Source organism: Entelurus aequoreus, linkage group LG03, assembly GCF_033978785.1.
Source record: "Entelurus aequoreus isolate RoL-2023_Sb linkage group LG03, RoL_Eaeq_v1.1, whole genome shotgun sequence".
Classification (NCBI taxonomy): Eukaryota; Metazoa; Chordata; class Actinopteri; order Syngnathiformes; family Syngnathidae; genus Entelurus; species Entelurus aequoreus.
This window is the reverse complement of record NC_084733.1, coordinates 13323035-13342485: the sequence shown is the minus strand read 5'-3', so window position 1 is coordinate 13342485 and position 19451 is coordinate 13323035. Positions and strand designations below refer to the sequence as shown.

General features: G+C 38.4%; 1 protein-coding gene across 3 annotated transcripts in view; it reads left to right on the top strand.

Moving 5' to 3' along the window:
• The window catches only part of pacs2 (phosphofurin acidic cluster sorting protein 2), a 104135-nt gene that overhangs the window by 29937 nt on the left and 54747 nt on the right, over positions 1 to 19451 (top strand). For all 3 annotated transcript variants that reach the window (XM_062041281.1, XM_062041280.1, XM_062041279.1), the window contains exons 2-8: positions 1157 to 1244; positions 5470 to 5559; positions 5674 to 5799; positions 5857 to 6016; positions 6081 to 6154; positions 6217 to 6297; positions 14766 to 14825. In XM_062041281.1, coding sequence (XP_061897265.1) covers positions 1157 to 1244; positions 5470 to 5559; positions 5674 to 5799; positions 5857 to 6016; positions 6081 to 6154; positions 6217 to 6297; positions 14766 to 14825 — 679 coding nt within the window. The remainder of the gene's footprint in view (positions 1 to 1156; positions 1245 to 5469; positions 5560 to 5673; positions 5800 to 5856; positions 6017 to 6080; positions 6155 to 6216; positions 6298 to 14765; positions 14826 to 19451) is intronic.

Here is a 19451-nt window from a genome sequence, read left to right as displayed (position 1 = left end):
ATCATCACAAACAGCACTAACAAACACGATTACCACAAACAGCACAAAACAACACAATCATCACAAACCAACACAATCATCACAAACAGCACAAACCAACATAATTATCACACAGCACAAACCGACACGACCATCGCAAACAGCACAAACAGTACGAACAAACACAATCATCACAAACTGCACAAAACAACACAATCATCACAAACTGCACAAACCAACACAACCGTCAAAAACAGCACAAACCAACACAACCATCACAAACGGCACAAACCAACACAACCATCACAAACAGCACAAACCAACACAACATCACAAACAGCACAAACCAACACAATCATCACAAACTGCACAAACCAACACAATCATCACAAACTGCACAAACCAACACAATCCTCACAAACTGCACAAACCAACACAACCGTCAAAAACAGCACAAACCAACACAACCATCACAAACAGCACAAACCAACACAACATCACAAACAGCACAATCATCACAAACTGCACAAATCAACACAACCGTCAAAAACAGCACAAACCAACACAACCATCACAAACGGCACAAACCAACACAACCATCACAAACAGCACAAACCAACACAACCATCATAAACGGCCCAAACCAACACAATCATCACAAACAGCACCAACCAACACAACCATCACAAACGGCACAAACCAACACAACCATCACAAACAGCACAAACCAACACAACCATCACAAACAACCATCACAAACAGCACAAACCAACACAACCATCACAAACAGCACAAACCAACACAACCATCACAAACAGCACAAACCAACACAAACAGCACAAACCAACGCAACCATCACAAACAGCACAAACCAACACAAACAGTACAAACCAACACAACAAGCACACACCAACACAAACCAACTCAACCATCACAAACAGTACAAACCAACACAACCATCACAAACAGCACAAACCAACACAAACAACACAAACCAACACAACCATCACAAACCAACAGAAGCATTTTGATTGGTGAAAGGATAAAAGTGAAAGCACTGCGAGGTGATGACATCACCACAGGTGAGCTTGAATTACCTGTGCAATGTGTTCCTGCACAGGGGGAGCGTGTCCTGTTGTGTGTCTTTTGCATCAAGGTATGTTTTTGTGTGTTGCAGGTTGTGTATTTTGACAGTGAAGAAGCTGCTGGTGATGAAAGAACTGGACAAGGAAATCATCTCTGTGGTCATTGCCGTCAAAATACACGTACTGTATAATCATACACTCCAGTTACTGCTATTATTATTATTTTTAAATAGCCACATTATTATCATATGTATTTATTACTTATTCAATTGTAAAATTAATTATAATGTATACACGTTGTGATATTACTTGTTATCCATGTGTTACTATGATTGTTCTGTATTCATTTACTACTATTATTATATAGACACATTATTATCATTTTATGATTATTATTTATTCATGATGGTTATTATTTATTATATAGACAAAGGATATGATTGTCACATATTACTATTATTATTATAAAGACACTAGATCAGGGTCGGCAACCCAAAATGTTAAAAGACCAAAAATACAAATTAAATGTCTTATATAAGTGTTATAATGAAGGCAACACATGATGTAAGTGTCTATATTAGCTATATTAGCCTACTTTCAAAGGCTGACGCAAATCTTTGTTGACAGAAATGTTGTATTTTAATTTGTATTCTTTTTGCAACGTTGAAAAACATTAGTAAAATGGAGGCTCCTCACAAGATAACTCCTGGAAATTACTGGCTCAGTTTGCTGTGGTCTGGAACAACATGGCACACAAACAACTATGAGAAAGGCAGCCAATATTACACACAGATAATGTGTCATGAGACATGCAAATATGAATTCAATCAATACAATCAACAAAGCTCACCTTTGTGCATTCACGCACAGCATAAAACACTTGGTGGACAAAACGAAGGAGTGGCTTAGAACACGTCTTTCTGTGGCAGCATTGGAGAAAGTCGTACATGTAAACAAACTACGATGAGTTCAAGGATCGCTGAAATTAGTTGGACAAAACGGTGCTTGCCAAATACTGTCATCAGTGAAGCATGTTTAATATAAAAAGTGGGATTTCTAACAATTAGGAAAGTTTGTGTCATGTGTGTTCTTCTACAGAAAATATATTAAAACAAAAAATTATTTTTTTTAACTAATCTTTTTCCATTTTCACACATCTCTGAAAGAGGTCCAGGGAGCCGCTAGGGTGGCGCTTGCACTAGATCAGGGGTCGGCAACCCAAAATGTTGAAAGAGCCATATTGGACCAAAAATACAAAAACAAATCTGTCTGGAGCCGCAAAAAATTCAAAGCCATATTACATACAGATAGTGTGTCATGAGATATACATTGAATTAAGAGGACTTAAAGGAAACTAAATGAGCTCAAATATACCTACAAATGAGGCATAATGATGCAATATGTACATATAGCTAGCCTAAATAGCATGTTAGCATCGATTAGCTTGCAGTCATGCAGTGACCAAATATGCCCGATTAGCACTCCACACAAGTCAATAACATCAACAAAACTCACCTTTGCGCATTCATGCACGACATTAAAAGTTTGGTGGACAAAATGAGACAGAAAAAGAAGTGGCATAAAACACGTCCTAGAAAGTCAGAGAAAGTTATACATGTAAACAAACTACGGTGAGTTCAAGGACCGCCAAAATTGGTAGGACAAAACGGCGCTCGCCAAATACTCGAATCAGTGAAGCATGTTTAATACAAACTGTGTGCTTTATAACATTTAGGGAGGTATGTGTCATGTTTGTCTTCCTACACAAACCATATTAAAACAAAAAATATATTTTTTCCCCCTCATCTTTTTCCATTCTTCATACATTTTTTAAAAAGCTCTAGAGAGCCACTAGGGCGGCGCTAAAGAGCCGCATGCGGCTCTAGAGCCGCGGGTTGCCGACCCCTGCACTAGATGATATGATCATAATTTATTCATTACTATTATTATGATATAGACACATTATTTGATATGTGTTATTACAATGTTTATGTTTTACAATCACAAATTATCAGTAAACTATTTTGTGGTTGTGTGTGTGTGTGTGTGTGTGTGTGTTGTATTTCTATCCTTCTTGAGACATCAACAAGGAAAAGTAGCTTCCATATGAGGAGGTGTGAACAAGCTAGGACATAAATCATGGTCCCCATACGGAAAACCATTGTATCTAATAGAGAATGTCTCATTTGCACCCCCTGGTGGTGGAATCTGTCTAAATTAGGGTGGTCCCAAAAAGGAGGGATTTTTCAAATTGACTCTGTTGCAAGTCTTGTGTATTCTTTATAACTTGTTAGTGTGTGGTACGGCTATTGAGGTTTTTTTTTTCCTGGTCTCAGTCGGGACCCCCTCCCCGGGAGTCCAGCCTGAGACTGAATAATTTTTTACCCATCCCCCCTCCCGCCAACCTGTTTTCCACCTTTTTAAGGGGGGACAGAAGTTGTCTGACCCGTCAGCGGTCCTGTTCTGTCCCCCTGTAATGTTTGTCTGCTCTTGAGTGGGACTGTGCTGAAAACTGTGTGTCGGTTTTAAAAGTGCTCCCCCTCTGGCCAACATATGTAATAACAAGTGTGTGTAAGAAATTGAAATGCGCCCCCTTTGGCCCAAATTAATTAAAAAATAATAATAAATATGTACCGTATTTTTCGGACTATAAGTCGCAGTTTTTTTCAGTTTGGCCTGGGGTGCGACTTATACTCAGGAGCGACTTATGTGTAAAATTATTAACACATTAGCGTAAAATATAAAATAATATTATTTAGCTCATTCACGTAAGAGACTAGACGTATAAGATTTCATGGGATTTAGCGATTAGGAGTGACAGATTGTTTGGTAAAATTGCATGTTCTATATGTTATAGTTATTTGAATGACTCTTACCATAATATGTTACGTTAACATACCAGGCACGTTCTCAGTTGGTTATTTATGCGTCATATAACGTACACTTATTCAGCCTGTTGTTCACTATTCTTTATTTATTTTAAATTGCCGTTCAAATGTCTATTCTTGGTGTTGGGTTTTTATCAAATACATTTCCCCCAAAAATGCGACTTATATATGTTCTTTTCCTTCTTTATTGTGCATTTTCGGCAGGTGCGACTTATACTCCGAAAAATACGGTATATAGAGACATACTGTAATAACTTGAAGTAAATAATGAAGATTAAAAAAACCAATAATAATAAAAATTAACTAAAAGCTTACTGATACAGTCGCATGCTGTCGTGCGGGTTCCAGGGACCACCAAGGAAGGACATTCTGGCGAGCAGGTTTAGACTTCTTTTATTTTTCAATAAAAAAGTCTCTCCCGGGTTGCTTTTCAGCCTTGCCGTTCGCTTGCTCGCTCTTCCGCTCCGGCTTTTCAGCTTCGTGCGTCGTCTTCTTCCTTGGGCTCTTTTTCGCTCTCACTCGGCATCCGCTTCTCGTTGGCTCTGTTTCCTCTCTCCGCCTTTCTCTCTCTCACGTCCACGGCTGCCGCCCTTTTAAACAGTGCGACAGGATTGATTAATTGGAGCGCACCTGATAATATTTGCGGCGTCGATCCCAGGCGCGCTCCGCCTCGTCGCTTGCTTGCCGTCCACGCCTCCTCGTCTCCTCGCCGCCATCTTGCAGCGGGCTCCGGTGTGCCCTGCCTCGCTGTCAGACTGCCGGCTTCGCCTCTCCACACTTACCTTTTTTATATTTGCATACACTGTAAAAAAAAATGATGTAAAAAAACGGTCATCTACTGGCAGCTATGGCTGCCAAACGAAAACCATAAAATTAAATTAAAACATTGTAAACCAAATAATGATCAAAAACATTATATTTACAGAAATTTCCATGAAACATTTTGCGGAAAAATGTCTTAATAATAAATTATTAAGATCAACCACCTTTAATAAAGTGACGATGCAAACAGTTCTGCAGAAAAATACCTTTAATTGTTAGTATGGACATAGACTTTTATATAACAAGCTACATATTTAATGAAAGATAATTACTGTAATTTTACATAAATTTGAAAGTAATTTAAGAAAACAGAAAATGCTACGTATAATTAATTTGGTATTTTTCTGTAAGAAAAATAGAAATATACACAGTTTGTCATTACTGGCATATTACTTAAAATAACAGGCGGATTGTTTATTTACAGATAATGTCTTCAATTTTTCAGTTTTATAAACTATTTTTTTTTAAAAATAGAAAAATTACAGTAGAAATTTAGAGTAAATTAACCATAAAAATAGGATTTTTTTTTTTACAGTGTAGTATGTATATATTATTAATGTTGTAAATACAAATATTTATATATCTAGAAAGGGTGGTCCTAAAGAGGTAGGCTTTTTTCGGAGGTCTCAAGAAGGTAACAAATACAAGAATGTGTGTCTGTGTGTGTGTGTGTGTGTGTGTGTGTGTGTGTTTAGGGCTCAAAGCGCATTCTGAGGTCCCATGAGATCGTGTTGCCGCCCAGTGGATTTGTGGAGACAGATCTAGCTCTCACTTTTTCACTGCAGGTAGAAAGTCTACGTGATGATTTTTTTTGTGTGTGTGTGTGTTTGTGTGTGTGTGCGTGTGTGTGTGTGTGTGTGTGACAGCCGAAAATGAAAGGTGTCTTTCCTTGCGCTCAGTATCCACACTACCTGAAGCGGGAAGGCAACAAGCTGGAGATCCTCCTGCAGAGACGAAAGCGCTACAAGAACAGAACCATCCTGGGCTACAAGACGCTGGCGGCGGGCTCCATCGACATGGCGGAGGTACGACGCCCGCCTTCGCGTCCGCGTCCTTTTGTTCACGCGCTTGTCGGTCTCCAGGTGATGCAGCATCCCACAGAAGGAGGACAGGTTCTTTCTCTGTGTGGCAACCAGAAGGACACGCTGGGCAAGGTGGCGGAGATCTGGATCTTCTCGCTGTCCAGTCAGCCCGTCGACCACGAAGACGCCGCGCAGGGAGGACAGAAGAACAAATGTTCTGGTAATTGGGTCAGCGGTCTCCGTGGTAACGAGTTAACACGGCTGACGAGCGTCTTGCGCTGCAGACAACTACTCGGAGGAAGAGGACGAGAGCTTCTCTTCGGATCCGGAGGCCAGCGACGACGCCGTGCAAGCTCAGGTCGGACATCCCGATCGGAGTTTGTCTTTGTCCGAAACCTCACGCTTTTTGTTTGTCTTCAGGACCTGGAGGACGACGACTACGACGCACGCAAGCCAAAGAAGCTGAGGAGGTCCATCGGCAGGACCACGTCCATCACCAGAGTGAGACGCACAGGCTTTTGTGTTCCTGTAGTACAGGGGTGTCAAACTCGTTTTAGATGGGGGGCCACATGGAGACAAATCTACTCCCAAGTGGGCCGGACTGGTCAAATCACGGCACGATAACTTAAGAATAAAGACAACTTCAGATTGTTTTCTTTTTTTAAAAATAGAACAAGCACATTCTGAAAATGTACAAAACATAATGTTGTTGTTTTTTTTTACACTTACCGTATTTTTCGGACTATAAGTCGCAGTTTTTTTCATAGTTTGGCCGGGGGTGCGACTAGGGATGATACTCGAAACCGGTTTTCCCGGTTGTTCGATAAGAAAAGAACCGAGTCCTTGGACTCGAATCCCTTTTTAAAAACCGGTACCCGTTATCGAGACCACTAGTGATGGGTCCGGCAACACCGATGCATCGGCGCATGCGTCGAGCTCATAGAGCAGGGGTGGGCAATTAATTTTTACCGGGGGCCGCATGAGCTACCCGAGCACTGCTGGAGGGCCACATCGACAATATTTCAATTAAATTTTGCTCAATATTATTTTTGATATATACCGTAAGATAAATAATAATAATAATAGTAATACTTCAACATAGTGTGTGTAACAGCATTCCATGACTAATATATATAAATTAACATTAATAATAAATGACAGTAAAATAAGCACACGTATGACTGAGGAGTCATAGTGTAACTTTGTGTGGTGTTTGAGTTGTCCGACTTTTTGTGTGGCCTTAAACGCACCAGTGGTTTAGTGCTATGCGTGTTGGTGACAGATGACAAGTTGGTTTTGGCCTGGTTTGTACGGCAGAAAATGACTAGTTTTTCGAAATAGAATTGTTTTACTCATGTTTTTGGTGTGGTTATGTCCGAATATAAACAGTTTTGTTCAATAAAGTGATCGATATAATTCCTGTCCTCGAAGCATCTCGATAGACGTTACAATAATTGAACGGTGTTCAATTGAACGGTGTTGACGAACACCATTAGGGCCTCTTGTTGTCACTGTCACTCAAAGTTGCATTGCAAAATTACATAGAATAAATATGTTTATTTTGTTTATAATTCAGATGGGATTTGATTTGGTGCGTGGCATATACTTGCTGCGCGCAGCGGACGCTTGAGCAGTGTGCAATTGCGCAGGCACGCACCTTAGGTGAGGGGACGTTGCTTTGCAGTTCATGTCTTGTTGAAAACACGCCATTCCTCATCAACTTTTCTCTTTTTGGCGTCTCGGGTGTAAACCGTGCATCACTTGTCGCTGCATGTGCACCTTCACTCGCAGGTTACACACGGACACACGCCCATAAATAATACTTTTCAAAATAAAAGCAGCACAGTTGTATTGCGCGCAGGACATAGATGTTTTTTCAACTTTATTTTGTAATTGCAGTTGTTCACATTCACTCGCAATCACGCAAACGTCCACACGGAAGTAATACAAATAACGATTTTCAAAACAAAAGCAGCACCGTTGTATTGCACACTCGACATAGATACTTTTTAAAATTTATTTTGTAATTTATAATTGGCCTCACGCGGGCCGGACAGGGACGCACAAACGGCCGGATGCGGCCTGCGGGCCGCAGAATGCCCAGGTCTGTCATAGAGCGATACCCTGTGTCGGTGCGCGTATCGCTTTTAGAAAGTCACGTGACCGAACACGAGCTGTTCTGGTCACGTGACCGCTCATGAGCTGTTCTGGTCACGTGAACGCTCATGAACTGTATCGCACTGACGCCTGCGCGCCAAACTGTGTTTATTAGGAAGCGGCGCAATGCGTGTTGTTGACGAACACCGTTAGGGCCGCTTGTTGTCACTGTCACTCAAAGTTGCATTGCAAAATTACACAGAATAAATGTGTTTATTTTGTTTAGAATTCAGATGGGTTTGATTTGGTGCGCGGCATATATTTGCTGTGCGCGGAGGACGCTTGAGCACTGCGCAATTGCGCAGGCGCGCACCTTAGAGGGAACGTTGCTCACAGGGCACAGAGGAGGCGTCGGTGCGATACTGTTCGCGTATCGGTCACGTGACCAAAGCAGCTCATGATCGGTCACGTGACTTTCTAAAAGCGGTACGCGCACCGACACAGGGTTTCGCTCTATGAGCTCGACGCATGCGCCGATGCATCTGTGTGGACCCATCACTACTGTTACTAGAGAAGGTATAGGAATGACGGCGTGGCGAAGTTGGTAGAGTGGCCGTGCCAGCAATCGGATGGTTGCTGGTTACTGGGGTTCGATCCCCACCTTCTACCATCCTAGTCACGATACATGTTCACATTATTTGACTGTATCTAAAAAAGATAAAAATATATTTTTATTTAAATGAAGATATGAAATAATCGTAAATGAAATACAATGACTTGGTTTATATTATTGTATATACTAGGTCATAAAATCAGTGTCAGTTGAGTCGGTCCATAGGTTGCCTGTAGGGATTTTTAATGTCCAGCAGATGTCAGTATTTAGTGACACAGTATCGACACAGTATCAATACAGTTTTGCAATGTGTCGAAACGCTTCATGAGGCCTCATCAACCCATCACTAGAGACCACTATAGTAAAGAAAAAGAGTTGGTTCTATATTCGAACCCCTCGGAACGAATCCCGTCCCGACCAGAAATGCTCCGTGTGACATCACAAGAAATGACGTCACGTAGCTCGGTCATTAGGCGCAGATAGCGAAAGCAGGAAAAAAAATGGACGGGAAAAAGCGCTCCAAGGGGTAATAAAGTTCAAAACAAAAGGTATAATCCAATGAATAACTTTACTGACAGATTTGAGCAGACTACAAACACATGACGAACACTTTTACGACCAACCGGAAACATAGCAACGCACCTCCTTTACGGCAGCTGTCGCAACGTTCTTATAGCAACCGCAGCACATACATATATATATATATATATATATATATATATATATATATATATATATATATATATATATATATATATATATATATATACACAACATATATGACATGATCTCCCTTTTTCAACTTTTGTTTTTCTTTCCTTGTAAACAAAACAAAATGACACTGTATATGTGTTGTCTGTCTAATTATAAATAATGCAGACGAGGCGTGTTGGCTGAGTTCTTTTTTCGGGGCTACCGCGCATGCTCGTCACTCCCGTTGCATGCTGGGTAGTGTAGTTGTTATGTTCCCTAGCTCATAACATCTTTCCCCCTATAAAGAAATAATGTTAACTCAATAAAGTGTATTTCTTTTTTTAGCTTTAACTTTTCATTTTTTAGCACTGTAACCACATTTGCAAACAACTTTTCTCTTCATAGAATTTTCTTTCAATAAAGAAATAAAGTGCAAAAATGTCAAAGCATCATAACAAACAGTTATGTCAAATAGCAGCAGAATTGCACTTTTTGGAGAGCTGTATTATTTTCAGTTTTGTGCCCAAGGGACTGATTTTATTTAACACTATATTATTATTTATACATCTATAGTGATCACAGAGACAGGTTGTTTTTGTGTTACTGTATATATTTGTTTTTCTGAAAAATCCCACTTAATATACTTTGGGTAACAACAGTCAATATTTTTATTTTTTTTATTTTTAGGGGGGCAACAGTCAAAATGTATTTATTTTTTAGATTAAATTGTTTTCTTATATAATAAAAGTGAGCTTTTGTTAAACCAAATATTGTGTGTTTTTTTCCATATACAACAACCTATCTGGACTCGATAAGAGAATCGATAAGGAATCGGTTCGATAAGAGGATTCGATAATAGACTCGAACTCGATAATTTCTTATCAAACATCATCCCTAAGTGCGACTTATACTCAGGAGCGACTTATGTTTGAAATTATTAACACATTACCGAAAAATATCAAATTAAAGCTTCAAGCAGCGTTGGTCGGGTCCGCATTTTGGCAGGTGCTAGTCCTAGGTGTCCCAATACTTTTGTCCAGTGGTAGTCCTGAGTGAGACCTACATAGAGGTTTTTGTTTCATGTCTCTACGATATTCTTACTGGGAGTTAGAGGAAGTTGTGTCTGTGTTTTTTTCCTAGGTGCTGCGGCACAGTGGTTGTTTTCTTTGAAGGCGCGTAAAATCACAGCAGCGGAGCAGCTTTAGTGCTGCGGGTCTTTGAAGGCTCGTAAATTCAAAACGGTAGCACCTTCCAAAACGCCGTCGTCAACTTTTAATCAGAAAGGTTCAATCTCTCTCCTGTAGTAGTTTGAAGCCGAAACGACGTTTTTTTTTTTTTTTATATCGCAATTTCCACCAGTCCTGATGTGTGTAAAAAGTTTGGTGAGTTTTGAAGTATTTTAAAGGGGTCAAATTACAGCTCAAAGAGGCAAAAATGAGTGTTTTTAGTCATTTTTTGTGTTGAAGGGGAAATTGCCAACTTCCTGTTGGTTTTTGCCCGAGGATGTGAAATTATGAATTGTAGGTCTAAGTGAGACCTACATACAGGTTTTTGTTTCATGTCTCTACGACCTTCCTAGTGGGAGTTACAGGCAGTTTGTTTCTGTTTTTTTCCTAGGGGGCGCTAGAGTGCAATTTTGATTTTTGGGGTAAAGTGTTCTGTCACAGTTTTTCTATGTGTGTGTAAAATTTGGTGAGTTTTGAAGCATGTTAAGGGGGGCAAAGTAGTGCGCAAAGCTGCGGAAAAATAATAATAATAATAATAAAACCTTACAATTTCAATAGTGTCCTTTCGTCCCATTGCAAAAGGACTCCCTTTGGGATTCCTTTGACAATGGGTCGTGCGGACCCTAATAATATTAAAGCTGCAAGCAGCGATGGACGGGACCGACTTTGACGGCACATAAAATACAAACCGGAGCAGTAATTAAAACTCTTTGGTCAACTTTTAATCAGAAGGGTTCAATCTCTCTCCTGTGCTAGTTTGAAGCCGACACGACAAACGCGCTCAGAGGGGCGGTATAGCTCGGTTGGTAGAGCGGCCGTGCCATCAACCTGAGGGTTGCAGGTTCGATTCCCGCTTCCGCCATCCTAGTCACTGCCGTTGTGTCCTTGGGCAAGACACTTTACCCACCTGCTCTCAGTGCCACCCACACTGGTTTAAATGTAACTTAGATATTGGGTTTTCACTATGTAAAGCGCTTTGAGTCACTAGAGAAAAGCGCTATATAAATATAATTCACTTCACTTCAGAGGAGATAAATGTTTGAAAAAAGGTGACCGGTTTTTACAAAACTTTTGTTTTGAAGGGGGAATTGCAAACTTCCTGTTGATTTTTGCTGGGGGTTGTCAATATATGACATGTAGGTCTAAGTGAGACCTACATAGAGGTTTTTGTTTCATGTCTCTAAGACATTCCTACTGGAAGTTACAGGCAGTTTTGTCTGTGTTTTCTTCTGTGTTTTAGCTCATTGACGTAAGAGACTAGACGTATAAGATTTCATGGGATTTAGCGATTAGGAGTGACAGATTGTTTGGTAAACGTATAGCATGTTCTATATGTTATAGTTATTTGAATGATTCTTACCATAGTATGTTACGTTAACATACCAGGCACGTTCTCAGTTGGTTATTTATGCCTCATATAACGTACACTTATTCAGCCTGTTGTTCACTATTCTTTATTTATTTTAAATTGCCTTTCAAATGTCTATTCTTGGTGTTGGGTTTTATCAAATACATTTCCCCCAAAAATGCGACTTATATATGTTTTTTTCCTTCTTTATTATACAATTTCGGCGAGCGACTTATACTCCGAAAAATACGGTACATGTTGCGGTTAATAGTATTCTATATTTATTTGGACCACCAATCATCGACATGCCAGGCTCTTCCATGGGTACAACAGTGCTTTATTGGCAGGATTGTGCAAAAGTCTTTTTGTGCTTTTCAGCAATTGTCTTTAGTCTCAATGGAGCACGCGAATGGTTTCTCTCGCTCTCGTTGGTGCTTCGCCAACCGCCATCAACAACTCACTCCTCTCCTTCCCGACTGCTGCCTTTAACAGAGCAACAGGTGATCAGACAAAACACTCGCAGCTGGGTCATCTACGCACCTGTCGCTGATCTCAAAGCCGGTACTGGCACACCCCGCTTCGCTGCAGGTCCGCAGGCCACGCCCCCCACCACAGTCGTTATTTATACTTTCTGAATAAAAGTGATAATGTTCATCAGTCAACTCATTAATCCGTCAAGATAAAAAGATAATATCAAAATCAAATTACAGGATGTTATTTTTGTAGTTTGATCATTTTCCTCGACTGGTGCACTAACATCATGTGTTTTTTTGTTGTTGTTTTTTTTAAAAATATGTAGCATCATCTACAAAGATACAAAGAATTGCTATGGCGACATCTAGTGGACACATTTAGAACAGCAGTTTCTTTCATTCAAAAATTTCGGCTCATTTTCATACTTGGCAAACTCATCCCGCGGGCCCGATAAAACCTGTTCAAGCCCTCGGGTCGTACGTTTGACACCCCTGCTGTAGTATGTAGAAATAGCGCTGGTGAAATGGCAGCTAATGTATTTAATGTCCTTTTTTTCCTTTAATGTTTACCTCTTGTTTTCATGTGTTTTACCTTATTTTTTGTATAATTTTTAAAACTGCACTGCAACCACATACTGTAATTTCCCCACTGTGGGATGAATAAAGTCTATTCTATCTTATTAAAGCTAACTGAGCTAACGCTAAAGATGATGGACAAAGCAGACAAAAAGCTAAAAATGAAGCAAAAGCTAAAAACTACTGTATTTTTTTTAACTATAATGCGCCCTTAAAATCCTCTCATTTTCTCAAAAATCGACAGTTCACTTTATACCCGCTGCGCCTTATGTTTGCATCAAATCTGCTCGTGCTTACTTTGGTGGTGATACAAGGTGTACTGATAAGTGGTACGTGTGGACTGCAGGTTGACGCCTGTTCAGTAAATGACAAGCAAGACCAAAACGTTGATGTTTTATTGAGAATATAGAACATTACTCATCACAGCCACGTAAACAAGACAGAAAGCGGCTTGAAGATGCTCTGTAAAACATAATCTATGCAATGTTTTTGACCAAAAACCACCATTACATGTTATGTAGACCACAAGGAAGTGTTTTAAATGTAGGGAAAAAAATCATAATACGACCCTTTTAATCCTTTTGTATGAAAATAGACCCGTTCCATCGACAGTGCGTGTCAGGTTCAAACACTGATGACATCTATTAAACAAGACAAGAAGCAAGGAATTAAACAGAGACAGAATGAAATTTGGCTCAATTGAGGAGAGACGTCTGGACTGTACTCTTTGTACAGTCTCACCACGCTCCTCTTTTATTTGGACTTTCCCTGATTACATGGCAACAGCTGTTTCTAAGGGACGGGGGTTGTAAACAGCCATCGCCTTTGATAAAAAACAGTTCAAAGAAGCGGTCCCTTGAGGGGGGAGTCAGGTCCTGCTTCCTCTTCGCTTTGTAGATGTCGGGTCAAGACAATATCTTTCTGTTGTTTACAATACATCAAAGAAACAGAACACCTTCATGTTGCTTCCCATCCTGCACAGTGGAGTTTTACAAGCCTTCTTCTTGGTAGGATCAAAGACAGCGTTTGTCTTCTCGCCGGGAACTCATGGCAACACAAAGTTTTTGTGATAACTTAGATACAATTATTCTGACAGTGCGTCTTAAAATCCGATGCGCCTTATGGTCCGAAAAATACGCTGCGCCCTACACTCAAGCTAATGATGATGCAAAAGTCAACACAAGTTTGAAACTAAGGCCGAAAATAAATCTACAGGCGCTAAAGATGAAGGATAACGTGAACACGAAATTGACGCGAAAGCTAATGCTTAGGATAACGTTGCGTCGGACCAGTTCTTCCTCCAAGGGAATCTAAATTACTGGTCAATCCCAAGTTCTTTCGATGACATATATGCTGAGTAAGAAGGACCATCAAGACAGAATTGGAATATTTTCAAGTTTATACCAAAGCTTTGGGAGATCAGCTTAACCAACACATTCATATCGGCTACTCTAGTTGATCTGGCATTCCAAGGGGAAAAACCAACTTCTTCTCACACAAAGACAACCCCCATCTCACCCTCGCAACACTGATAAGAAACCAATGGGGGAGGTTTTCACATTCCAACGTTGAGACATAAAACAGACAATCTGAGGACAAAGAGAGACTGGTAGAATAAACAAAGGAAAAGTACTAGCTACTCTAAACATGTCTATGTAAAAAGAAAGAACTCTTAAGCTAAAGCTACTGGTAGAATAAACAAAGGAAAAGTACTAGCTACTCTAAACATGTCTATGTAAAAAGAAAGAACTCTTAAGCTAAAGCTACTGCTAAAGATGAACATGCATTAAAAGAATGCGGACACTTGGTTGTTGTGAAGGTTTGAAAAAAGCAATAAAAATAAACCCTTTAAATGCCATCTCGCTCTATTTTTACATAAGATAAATGAGTAGAATGTTTGTTTTTTTTCAAACAGAAGCTGACTTGATTGTTTGGTCTTTCAGCAGCAGAACTTCAAGCAAAGGGTGGTCGCTCTTCTCAAGAGGTTCCGAGTGTCTGACGAGGTGAGCGACACCGATCATTCATCCATTCATTTTATACCGCTTGTCCCTTATGGGGTCACGGGGGGTGTTGGAGCCTATCCCAGGGGTAGACACCGATCATGTCACCCACCAATCACAATTTAAACACCTGCAGTTTGTGTTCTTGTATTTCTACCCTTCTTGAGACATCAACAAGGAAAAGTACCTTCCCTATGAGGACCGGTGAACAAGTTAGGACATAAATCATGGTCCCAATACGGAAAACCATTGCATCTAATAGAGAATGTCTCATTTGCACCCCTGCTATCCAAATTAGGGTGGTCCCAAAAAGGAGGGATTTTTTCAAATTGACTGTATGTCGGTTTTAAAAGTGCTCCCCCTCTGGTCAACATATGAAATAACAAGTGTGTGTAAGAAATTGGAATGCGCACCCTTTGGCGAAAATTTCTAAAAAAATTAAATAGATATGTATACTGTAATAACTTGAAGTAAATAATGAAGATTAAAAACCAATTACAAACAAACAAAAATCACTAAAAGCAGTCTTTTTCTCACAATGTGTCGACTTTTTTCTGATAAAATTGGGAACAATTTCTCATATTCTTTCTTTTTCTGTAATATTGCAATATTTTCTCATAAAATTATTACTTTTTTATGTAAAATGATTAACTTTTTAATGCAAAATGGTGTCATATAAAAATCCTGACTTTTCTCACAATGTTGCCAATTTTTTTGTTGTTCTTGTAAAATAGTGAAATTTTTTGTGTAAAATTATGACTTTTGTCATAATTTTGCCCAATAAAAATTCCGATTATTATTATAATATTGCCAACATTTTTAAAGTTTTCGTATAAAATTGTGACTTTTGTCGAGTAAAATTCCGACTCTTTTCATACAATTGCCAAAATGTTAAGCTTTTTCTTGTAAAATTGCGACTGTTATTGAGTAAAGTTCCAACTTTCCTGATCAGATGCCCGAACCACCTCATCTGGCTCCTCTCCATGTGGAACAGAAATAACAGAAATAACAAGTGTGTGTAAGAAATTGAAATGCGCCCCCTTTGGCCAAAATTAAAAAAAAAATGTAATAGACATGTATATAGAGACATACTGTAATAACTTGAAGTAAATAATGAAGATTAAAAACAAATTACAAACAAAAAAAAAATTACAAACAAAAAAAAATCACTAAAAGCAGTCTTTTTCTCACAATGTGTCCAATTTTTTTTAATAAAATTGGGAACAATTTCTCATATTCTTTCTGTTTCTATAATATTGCAATATTTTCTCACAAAATTATTACTTTTTTTATGTAAAATTATAACTTTTTAATGCAAAATGGTGACATTTGTCGTATAAAATCCTGACTTTTCCCACAATGTTGCCAATTTTTTTGTTGTTCTTGTAAAATAGTGGCATTTTTGGAGTAAAATGATGACTTTTGTCATAATTTTGCCTAATAAAAATTCCCATTATTATAATATTGCCAACATTTTTAAAGTTTTCTTATAAAATTGTGACTTTTGTCGAGTAAAATTCCGACTCTTTTCATACAATTGCCAAAATGTTAAGCTTTTTCTTGTAAAATTGCGACTGTTATTGAGTAAAGTTCCAACTTTTATCATAATATTGCACAAATGTTCAGTTTTTCTTGTAAAGTTTTCACTTGCGTTGAGTAAAATTACAACTTTTATCATAATACTGCCCAAATTCTAAGTTTTTCTTGTGAAATTGTGACCTTCCATCCATCCATCCATCTTCTTCCGCTTATCTGAGGTCGGGTCGCGGGGGCAGCAGCCTAAGCAGGGAAGCCCAGACTTCCCTCTCCCCAGCCACTTCGTCCAGCTCTTCCCGGGGAATCCCAAAGGGGGTTCCCAGGCCAGTCGGGAGACATAGTCTTCCCAACGTGTCCTGGGTCTTCCCCGTGGCCTCCTACCGGTCGGACGTGCCCGAAAAACCTCCCGAGGGAGGCGTTCGGGTGGCATCCTGACCAGATGCCCTAACCACCTCATCTGGCTCCTCTCCATGTGGAGCAGAAATAACAATTGTGTGTAAGAAATTAAAATGTGCACCCTTTGGCCAAAATTTCTAAAAGAAAATTAAATAGATATGTATATAGAGACATACTGTAATAACTTGAAGTAAATAAGGAAGATTAAAAAACAATTACAAACCAAAAAAATCACTAAAAGCAGTCTTTTTCTCACAATGTTTCGACTTTTTTCTGATAAAATTGGGAACAATTTCTCATATTCTTTCTGTTTCTATAATATTGCAATATTTTCTCACAAAATTATTACTTTTTTTTATGTAAAATTATAACTTTTTAATGCAAAATGGTGACATTTGTCGTATAAAATCCTGACTTTTCTCACAATGTTGCCAATTTTTTTGTTGTTCTTGTGAAATAGTGAATTTTTTTGTGTAAAATTATGACTTTTGTCATAATTTTGCCCAATAAAAATTCAGATTATTATTATAATATTGCCAACATTTTTAAAGTTTTCGTATAAAATTGTGACTTTTGTCGAGTAAAATTCCGACTCTTTTCATACAATTGCCAAAATGTTAAGCTTTTTCTTGTAAAATTGCGACTGTTATTGAGTAAAGTTCCAACTTTCCTGATCAGATGCCCGAACCACCTCATCTGGCTCCTCTCCATGTGGAACAGAAATAACAGAAATAACAAGTGTGTGTAAGAAATTGAAATGCGCCCCCTTTGGCCAAATTTTTTTTTTAAATGTAATAGACATGTATATAGAGACATACTGTAATAACTTGAAGTAAATAATGAAGATTAAAAACCAATGTGTCCAATTTTTTTTAATAAAATTGGGAACAATTTCTCATATTCTTTTTGTTTCTATAATATTGCAATATTTTCTCACAAAATTATTACTTTTTTTATGTAAAATTATAACTTTTTAATGCAAAATGGTGACATTTGTCGTATAAAATCCTGACTTTTCTCACAGTGTTGCCAATTTTTTTGTTGTTCTTGTAAAATAGTGACATTTTTGGAGTAAAATGATGACTTTTGTCATAATTTTGCCTAATAAAAATTCAGATTATTATTATAATATTGCCAACATTTTTAAAGTTTTCTTATAAAATTGTGACTTTTGTCGAGTAAAATTCAGACTCTTTTCATACAATTGCCAAAATTTTAAGCTTTTTCTTGTAAAATTGCGACAGTTATTGAGTAAAGTTCCAACTTTTATCATAATATTGCACAAATGTTCAGTTTTTCTTGTAAAGTTTTGACTTGCGTTGAGTAAAATTGCGACTTTTTTTTATAATACTGCCCAAATTTTAAGTTTTTCTTGTGAAAAATCTTCTTCCGCTTATCCGAGGTTGGGTCGCGGGGGCAGCAGCCTAAGCAGGGAAGCCCAGACTTCCCTCTCCCCAGCCGCTTCGTCCAGCTCTTCCCGGGGAATCCCAAAGGGGGTTCCCAGGCCAGTCGGGAGACATAGTCTTCCCAACGTGTCCTGGGTCTTCCCCGTGGCCTCCTACCGGTCGGACGTGCCCGAAAAACCTCCCGAGGGAGGCGTTCGGGTGGCATCCTGACCAGATGCCCGAAACACCTCATCTGGCTCCTCTCCATGTGGAGCAGAAATAACAATTGTGTGTAAGAAATTAAAATGTGCACCCTTTGGCCAAAATTTCTAAAAGAAAATTAAATAGATATGTATATAGAGACATACTGTAATAACTTGAAGTAAATAAGGAAGATTAAAAAACAATTACAAACCAAAAAAATCACTAAAAGCAGTCTTTTTCTCACAATGTTTCGACTTTTTTCTGATAAAATTGGGAAAAATTTCTCATATTCTTTCTGTTTCTATAATATTGCAATATTTTCTCACAAAATTATTACTTTTTTTATGTAAAATTATAACTTTTTAATGCAAAATGGTGACATTTGTCGTATAAAATTCTGACTTTTCTCACAATGTTGCCAATCTTGTAAAATAGTGAAATGTTTTGAGTAAAATGATGACTTTTGTCATAATTTTGCCCAATATTCAGATGATTATTATTATATTGCCAACATTTTTAAAGTTTTCTTATAAAATTGTGACTTTTGTCGAGTAAAATTCCGAGTCTTCATAAAATTGCCAAAATTGTAAGCGTTTTTTTTGTAAAATTACGACTGTTATTGAGTAAAGTTCCAACTTTTATCATAACATTGCACAAATGTTCAGTTTTTCTTGTAAAGTTTTGACTTGGGTTGAGTAAAATGAGGACTTTTAGTATAACACTGCCAAAATTCTAAGCTTTTCTTGTGAAATTGTGACCTTTTACCTGTGTCATTTTTCACAACAAGCTTTTTTATATTTGCATAGTATGTATATATTATTAATGTTGTAAATACAAATCTTTATATATCTAGAAAGGGTGGTCCTAAAGAGTTAGGCATTTTACGGAGGTCTCAAGAAGGTAACAAATACAATTAAAGCTGCAAGCAGCGATGGACGGGACCGACTTTGAGGGCTCATAAAATCCAAACCGGAGCAGTAATTAAAACTCTTTCATCAACTTTTAATCAGAAGGGTTCAATCTCTCTCCTGTGCTAATTTGAAGCCGACACGACAAACACGCTCAGAGGAGATAATGTTTGAAAAAAGGTGACTGTTTTTACTCAACT